Source organism: Mus caroli, chromosome 3 (assembly GCF_900094665.2).
Source record: "Mus caroli chromosome 3, CAROLI_EIJ_v1.1, whole genome shotgun sequence".
Classification (NCBI taxonomy): Eukaryota; Metazoa; Chordata; class Mammalia; order Rodentia; family Muridae; genus Mus; species Mus caroli.
The window spans coordinates 27,579,190-27,587,975 of record NC_034572.1 but is presented as its reverse complement, the minus strand read 5'-3'; the positions used below and the strand labels follow the sequence as shown (position 1 = coordinate 27,587,975).

At 43.5% G+C, this 8,786-nt stretch overlaps 1 protein-coding gene across 1 annotated transcript in view; it reads right to left on the bottom strand.

The window, feature by feature from the left end:
* Mfn1 (mitofusin 1) overlaps nt 1-8,786 on the bottom strand; it is a 48,484-nt gene that overhangs the window by 4,291 nt on the left and 35,407 nt on the right. The window contains exons 13-15 of the mRNA XM_029475181.1: nt 8,691-8,782; nt 5,035-5,187; nt 3,784-3,981 (exon numbers count right to left, since the gene is read on the bottom strand). Of these exons, the coding sequence (XP_029331041.1) occupies nt 3,784-3,981; nt 5,035-5,187; nt 8,691-8,782 (443 nt within the window). The remainder of the gene's footprint in view (nt 1-3,783; nt 3,982-5,034; nt 5,188-8,690; nt 8,783-8,786) is intronic.

The window sequence follows — 8,786 nt, the reverse complement described above, 5'->3', positions numbered from 1 at the left end:
GGAACTCACTTTGTAGACCAGGCTGGCCTTGAACTCAGAAATCTGCCTGCCTCTGCCTCCCAAGTGCTGGGATTAAAGGCGTGCGCCACCACGCCCAGCCCTATTGTGTATTCTTAGCAATGAAATGAGAACAAGTTTGAGGCTTCATCTTGTTAAGGCCTAGGTAATGTCACCTGTGTAGCCCACCATTCTGTGCTGTCACTAACAGAAGGAGAGTGTCTCGTGTACTGTTAGTGCTGTTGCTTTGGTGTTCTTGGAAACCAATCAAATCACAGGAGCACTCAGTCAGCACTGCTCTGCACAGTTACCTACAATAGGCTGCCTACACCTGTGTTTGAGCGTTTAGGGTTTCTTGCCTTTGTAAGCTGCCCTGGGATGCACCCCGACATAAGAAAGACCTGCACCAGCATAAGAAGCTATTTGGAATAAGACATCCATTTTGAGTAGAGATCAAGTAAAGTTTAAGTTCCCAAGACTTCCTTGGGAAATAACATTCTGCTTAGCAGAGAGAGATGTGTACATGGGTAACTGAATCCTGGTTCAGACATGAATGTTAGGTAAGTCCCTGCCACAGCTGAATACCCCAACCAATACAGGATAAGTATACACTAACACATGTTCGTCCACAGTGAGAAATGGAACACACAGATAGCCTTCAACTGATGAACAGATAGAAAAATGTAGTACGCACACTACGGATTACTGTTCTGCTGGAAAGAGTGGAAATCACAAACTCTTCAGGTAAATGGACGGAACTAGAAAAGATCACACTGAGGAAGGTAACCATACCCAGAAAGACAAACACCCATTCTCATTCTCTCTCTCTCTCTCTCTCTCTCTCTCTCTCTCTCTCTCTCTCTCTCTCTCTCTGTTAGCTCCCTCTCCCCCCTCTCTCCCCCAATTTTGTTTGTTTGTTTGTTTTGATGCAGGATTTCTCTGTGTAGCCCTGGCTATCTTGGAACTCAACCCTCAAATTCAGAGACCTGTTTGCCTTAGCTGGGACTGATAAAGCTATGTGCTACCACCTCCCAGCTACACGTTATCTTATTTATAGATCCTAGCTCTGGATCCTCCCCCCCACCTCTCCTCTCTCTCTCTCTCTCTCTCTCTCTCTCTCTCTCTCTCTCTCTCTCTCTCTCTCTCCACACACACACACACACATACACACACACACACACACGCCGAGTTTAAATGAAGTTTCAGCACTTTGGGTGGTAATACTCCCCACAAGAGTCAGAGTATCTAGCAAAAATCTCAGTGCCATGCATGGAAAACCTCCCTGCTGTGGATTTGCTTTAATGCCTGCCTTATGGGTTCCCAAAACTGCACAAGAATTCAGCATGTGAGGTGCTGAATCCCTGCCCCCAGCTGGTTCTGACTGGTAAATAAACTTGCTGGTGTTCAATGGCTGGGCAGGGAGACAGAGGCGGGACTTTAGATTTCCTGGGCAAGGGAACTCAGGGAAGAAGATGGATTTAGAACCTCCATGCCAGCAAAGTAAAAAGGTCAGGCCTGAGAAGTTCAGGACAGAGAGACAGCTAACACGTAAGAGTTGGGGATTGTGGCCCAGGAGGGCTGCAGGCTGGGTCAGCCAGGATGGAATATAGGTTTTACTAAGTAATCATTCAGGAACGTGAGCTAGGAGAGTGTGCTAGTGAAGGTTTGGGAGTGGCCCCACCATTGAGCTGCTTAAAATATTAAAAATAAGTCTGTGTATATATGCCTTTCATTCAAAAACTCACAACACTGGAGTGATCGCAGGGAATTCACGCTGCCACTGGGTGAGGAGAACGGATTAATATATTACAGCAACACCGCCCCTTGAGTTGCTAGGTAGGGAATATAAGAGAGTTCTCAACACTACATAGGCTACTACGCTGGTTGCTTCCCAGAACTTGAAGGTAAAACCATATTGCTGAAGACAGCACACATCAGACATAAGACCTGGTGAAACTGTCTAGAACTGACATGCAAGAAGCACAAGCTCTAATGGTATCCAAAGGAGTCATGCGCGCTGCCTACGGAGAGAGGCAGTCAGCAGTCCTGGCTGGTTTTAAAGCCTAAGGGCCACAACAATGACCTCAATGGTGCAACAGCAGCACTTCTTGTTTTGACCTTGTGTCTCAAACAGTTTTACTAGTTAATTCCTGTCTCCTGTCTAAATAATTCCATAAACTACACGACTAAAAGTGACTGGTTTCAGAGCTAAGTTACTGATGACATCACTCCTGAAACACCCAATCATCCAGATTCTAATCTCTGCATATCGAAGGCCCTGTGCAGGAAGTCAAATCTCTTGAATCCACACTGTCCACACTAGAATTTCTTTCTTCATATTCTTGAACACACTTCGTATGCCAGCCGCTCCCATAAAGCCTTTACTAAGGGCTGCTCTCTTTGGGCATTACCTGCTGGGGTGCCGTCTGCCCCCACTTTCCCTTCCCCTATGTGGAATCTGCTTTGTCCTCTTTAGGCTGAGAGCCTCTGGGGCTGCTTATTTAGATACTGCACCTTGTTTAAAGGGAATTCAATATATTTTTGCAAATATTTAATTGTTACAAAAGCAGAAACTGGAGGTTTGGAGAGATGACTCTGTGGTTAAGAGTATTTGTTGCTGTTGCAGAGGTCCTGGGTTTGGTTCCTGGCACCCACATGGTAGCTCACAGCCATCTGCCCAGCACAGATCCAGGGGATCTGATGTGCTCTTTCAACCTCCAAGGGCACAAGGCACACATGTGCATAGCAATGTCAGAACACAGTCCAAGAATAGAGTCATACGAGGAGAATTCTGAGTTCTTGTGGGACAACTCCAAGGAAACAAGACAAGAGTTTTGTGACTTCAGTTTCTTGTTCTTTCAACTGGCTATTGCTATTTGTTTATATGCCTCAATGGAAAACATGTTTTTCATGAGGGCAGCTTGTTCACCGTGTGTAGCTTGCCCTAGTGATTGTACACTTCACTCATGAGGCTCTTCTTAATCCTCAGAGTACAAAGTGTCAGATGCTCTGATTATTGTTGCCTATTGCCTGAGATGCTAATTCACCTCACTTATTGGCTCCACTCTGCCAGGTCCCACTACTTCTAAAGCAGTAAACAGACACATACATATTCAAACCAATAAGATAAATCTGAAAAACAAAATATTTGTATAGCAGGTATGGGAGCTTTTACCTTTAGTCCTAGAACCCAGGAAGCAGAGGCAGGAAGATCTCTGTGAATTCATGACCAGCCTGGTCTATATAGTGAATTCAAGATCTGCTGGAGCTACACAGTGAGTATTACTCAACAGCTTGGAAAAAAAAAAAAAGAGAGAAGAGAAACTGGGTGAACCTATATCTGTAAGAAAGTTTTCTTGAAATCTAAAGCCTGTTACACACTTAAAGTTTGGGCTATGATAGTAAAAAGCACATTCTATTCATCATAAAACCATCAGGAAAAAGCGGACTCAGGAGGCTGAGGCATAAAGACTGTCATGAGTTAGAGGCCAGCCTGGGCTACAATTAGACCCACCTTAATGAAACAAAACCATCAGGTATCTGTGCACACTGAGCCCCCAGTCTTCATGATGAAGGACTCACAAGGACCCTAAAAGGGTCAGAACTTAGGTCTGTGGAAGAACTATCTGTTAAAGCCCTTGTGCCTTCTATAGGGCTCCAACACACCAAATTCCAAATGTTCAAACTTAATCTGCCAGGGAACAAGAGGACAGATGAGAAGCAGAAGCAGGGGGCTCTTTCTGTGTGGTGGCTTCACCCCGTGCTGTGTCAGATGACGCCCACTTACTGCTGTACTTGGTGGCTGCAGTTTGCACTGGTGAAGCTCACAATCATCTGCAGNTTCTCGGTTGCATAGTTTACAAACTGCTGCTTAAACGCTCTCTCTTTCGCACGGGTCGTCCACGTCAGCCTCTCATAAAGGTACAANGCTCCGTACATACTTAAGGTGACAGAGATCAGTTTCCAGCCCACTGTTTTCCAAATCTGAAAGATAAGAGTCACGGCTCACCATGAGGAGGAAACACACTGTGAGGGTACAACCGTGAAGGCACTGTGACTCCTGGCTCATATTCTAGAAATCTATGTACCTTCCTAATAAAGCAATCTTGTGGGAAAAATTGTAAACATCAGGATGGGCTTTCACAGCTTGCCACATGGACAGGCTGAAGCAAGCTCCCTCTTGCTCTCTATAAAGATCTTGTTTTCATGTTCCCGTGTCTAAGCCTTCTGCCTGCATCCGTGCATGTGTGTAGGAACTGAGTAGTGACTGTGGAGGCCAAGAGAGCGTCAGAACCTTGGGGACTAGAATTACAAATCCATGAGCTGCTACGTGGGTTCTGGGAACCAAACAGGGTCCCCTGGGAGACCATCCAGTGTCCCTAACCATCTCTCCAGCCCCAACTTGATACTAGTTCAAAAATAAAAAGGGAATTAGTTTGAATGTTTCAAACATTAAGAGTACAAACTTGCTGTACACAAACAAAATACTCAACATGACTTACTAGTAATCTTTAGTATTTAAGACATCTCTCATTGGTATTCCGAAGCAGCTACATAGGACATCTTGTTTTGTGACAAGGATCAAATTCAGCCTCACAAAAGAAAGGCAAGCATCCTACCAACTTGGATCCTAACACTATCCTTCACTGGATCGTTCTTGTCTTGCCAATACATAAATGTCACTTATTTATGTGCTATGGTGAGAAAATAGGTATTTTTCTTAAAAGCCAGATAAGCTAAAGCTAGGAATATAATTCAGCGTTACAGTGAATTACTTGACATGTGTAAAACTCTAGGTACTGCCCCAAGGAAAAAACAAGCAGCAAACAAAAACCAATTGGATGTCGGCGTAGGACTTTCATCCTAGAATTACAGGTTGAGGTATGGGTCAGAAGGTAGGGGTGTGTGGGTGTGGGTGTGTGTGTAGATGAAGTTACAGCTATAAAATTTTAGCCACTACTTTAACCCACACATTTTCAGATGCTCAATAGATCCTGAAAACATTATCTAAACTTTATTAAAAGTGCTGTTTCTTACCACGCCCCCAACAACGATGATGCCCATGGAGGTTCTAGACGTGAGGGATGCCAATCCTGTGATCAGGGTGATCATGAGCTCCTCCTGGGATGCATTATCCGGTGCTGCTGGGTTAGAAGGAGCAGTAGGAGTTGAAGCTAAAGATCTAGGGACCTAATGGATTTAGGAGAAAAAGACAAAATAGTTAAATTTATAAAGCTGTTTGTTTTTTAAAACTAAAACAAACTATGGGGGGTGGAAATTCCAAATAATGAACATAACACAAATAAAAGAAGAAAATAGCCGGGTGTGGTGGCGCACGCCTTTAATCCCAGCACTTGGGAGGCAGAGGCAGGTAGATTTCTGAGTTTGAGGCCAGCCTGGTCCACAGAGTGAGTTCCAGGACAGCCAGGGCTATACAGAGAAACCCTGTCTCGAAAAAAAAAAAGAAGAAGAAAATAAAAATACATTGGAAGTTCCTTTGGGGGAGTAGGGTGGCAGGATGAGAGAGGGGTAACTATGTTACCCAGGCTAGCCTGGAACTCACACTCAAAGTAGTCCAGCCTCAGCTGTCAGACGGCTGAGATTGCATACGTACACCTTCACAAGAATTGTTTGCTATAATGTGGACTAATGAACAACAAATTTAACAGTAAATTAATAGGAATTAAAACCTTTTTTAGACTAACTTTTCTTATGTTTAATTAAGCATGTATGCAGTATACCCCAAGGCTAGAAGTTACAGGCAACTGTGAACTGCCTAATGTGGTGCTCAGAGCTCTGAAAAAGTAGTAAGCACTCTTAACCGCTGGGCTAACTCTCTAGCTAATTCCATCTTGCAGGAATTAAAACTATGCTGATGAGTTAAAGAAATAGCATAACAGTGTACTGTGTGCTCAGCACATATAATGCCTTGGCTTAAATTTTAGCATTAAAACAAGCAAACATTAAATCAAAAGCACAATCATTAAAACAAGCAAAAGCCCAGGTAAGGTAAACTTGAAAATGAAAACCCGAGGCCACAGAGACAGCATAGTAGGGAAAGTACTGTCAGCCGTGCCTGCCATCTGCCTTTGATCCTCAGAACCCATGTGGCAGAAGACCTCCACACTCTTACTGTCATGTCTGATCATCTCCGAAACAGACAAGAAATCAAGATGATAAAACATCTAAAAAGTCAATACCTTTAGCTGGTGGTGTCTCCTGCCTGCAATTCTAGCACTGGAGAGGCTGAGGTAGGAGGATTGCCATAACAAGGCCACTCCGGCCCACACAGGCCAACCTGAATTATCCTAAGACCTTGTCCAAAAAAACTAGTGCCATAACAAACCAACATTTTAAATTTCAAAGCACACCAAAGAAGATTAAAAGATAAGCCACACTCTAGAAAAATATATTTGGAAATTACCTATTTATAAAGTAAGAGAGAGAGAGAGAGAGAGAGAGAGAAGAAGAAGAAGAAGAAGAAGAAGAAGAAGAAGAAGAAGAAGAAGAAGAAGAAGAAGAAGAAGAAGAAGAAGAAGAAGAAAGAGGAGAAGGAGGAGGAAGAGGAGGAGGAGAGGAAGAAGGAAGGGCAGAAGGGACAGAAGAATAAAAGAAAATATACCTCATTTACTGCATGACCTAACATGGCCTGGAGTACCTAAAAAGCTACAATGCACATTCACCAAGGCCATACATGCACACCTATATGACAAAACATGTGCATATTCACAACAGTTTCTAAAGTAGCTTCTATACGGCACTATTCACAATAGCTACTATCACACCAAGGCAGTTGTCCAACAGCAAATCACTGTATTAAGAAAAATGTAGTTTTAGCTGGATGGTGGGGGCACATGCCTTTAACTCCAGCACTCAGGAGGCAGAAACAGGCAGATCTCTGTGAGTTTGAGGTCAGCCTGGTCTACAAATTGAGTCCCAAACAAACAAAAAAACAAGAAAGAAAACTGTTTCCTGTGAAGGTTACACAACAGCCTTTATTGAAGATGTGATGTTGGGTCTCAATAATATTTAGTTTTTAATACAGTGTGTACCCCTCAAAAATAAAGAAATGTAGTTTACATATGCAATGGATTTTTTATACCATAAAGAATGAAGTTATGTCTTTTGAAGAAAAATAGATAAAAGCCAAAGAACCGTATGACATGCAAAATCAGTTTAGAAAGACAGGTACTGGATGCCTTTTCTCATTGGTGGGTCTTGGACACTACAGTGTGTGCTTCACATGGACACTGGGAACATTCAAGTAGAAGCAAAACTGTCTAGGACAAAGGGACCAATGGGAGGGCAGACTGTGAGAGTAGGCTGGGCACTGAGTACTGGGGAAGGCAAGGAAGAGGCCAGGAACCTTTACATGAGTATAAATGGGTAGCTGTATATAAAAAATATCTTAACATTTGCTTAGTGGATCCCACTCAGATCTGAGACACCAGTCACCAGTGTCACTCTAACTGTCCCCATTGACACCAACAGTCTGACTGTTCCTGAAGGGCTACCTGATCATGTCTGCAGGTTTCTTTGGCATCATCTTTCTTGCACAGCCAGCCCCACACTGGGGGCCACATGGTGAAGGAGAACAGAATGTGTTCCAGTACTCAGCCCCCTGGAGTGGAGTGCTACAATACTTGTACTTTGAGGGTAGACATCCTAAGTTGCCTAGGTCCAGATACCTGAGACATCATAGAGAATGTTTAGAAAGCAAATCCAAGTCAAGAAAATTGGTTAGTGCAGACAGAACCCAGGAGTATGAATGGTGACCTGCTATAAATGGGCATGAGCAATCTTTGCAGAAGAACAAAAATGTTCTGTTTTTGCTTTTTTTTTAATAACTGTATTTTGAATTATGTGTATGTATATGGGGGGGATACCATGTGCACATAAGTGCAGGTGCCTACAAAGGCCAGAAGAGGACGTCAGATGCCAGGAAGCTAGTGTTACAGACAGTTGTGAAGTACCCAATGTGGATGCTAGAAACCAAACACTGGCTCTGCGGAAACAGTATGAACTCCAAATCAATCACTGAGCCATTTCTCCAGCCCCAACAGAAATGTTTTATGACTCAGTTATGATAATGACTACTGTTATAATTAGTATTAATATGCATGTATATGTAACTGTGTGAGTGTGGGACATGTACGTGCAGGTACTTATGGAGGGGAGAAGACCTTGCTAGATTCTCTGGAGGGGGTCCTAAGACCCCCAAGGTGGACGCTGAGAAGTGACTCAGGTTCTCTGCAAGAGCAAGAAGTGCCTCTAACTGCTGAATCATCTCTCTGGCGGCTGGGGTGCTTTTGTACTCCATAAATTTCCTCAAAAATTAACAAAATTTAAAGCTTATTCTAATTTATTTTTTAAGAAAATACAAGTTTCCTGGGTCATAAAGATGGCACAGAGGATAAAGGCACTTCCTGTTAAGCCCGATGACCTGAGTTCAAGCCCCAGAAGCCACAGGCAGAAGCAGAAAACTGACTCCTACATGTCCTCTGCCCTTCACGTGGAACCTCCATGCACAGGAGCATGCAGGTGTGTGTTTATGGGCAAACAATACCCAACTCAGAAGCAGCTTTATGAGACAGACATACACAAATAAATAGGCAGATTCAAGTAATCCAGCTTTATAAGAGGAATCTGCATAAACAACCCAAGAGTTCTAACTGGCAGATCAAGGTACGTACTTGAAAGATGGGCTCTGACAGCCCAAGCAGCACCCTCTGTGCATTTGTGGAACCCAGGAATCGATGTACAAGGGAAGACCAGCCCAGGGAAAACCG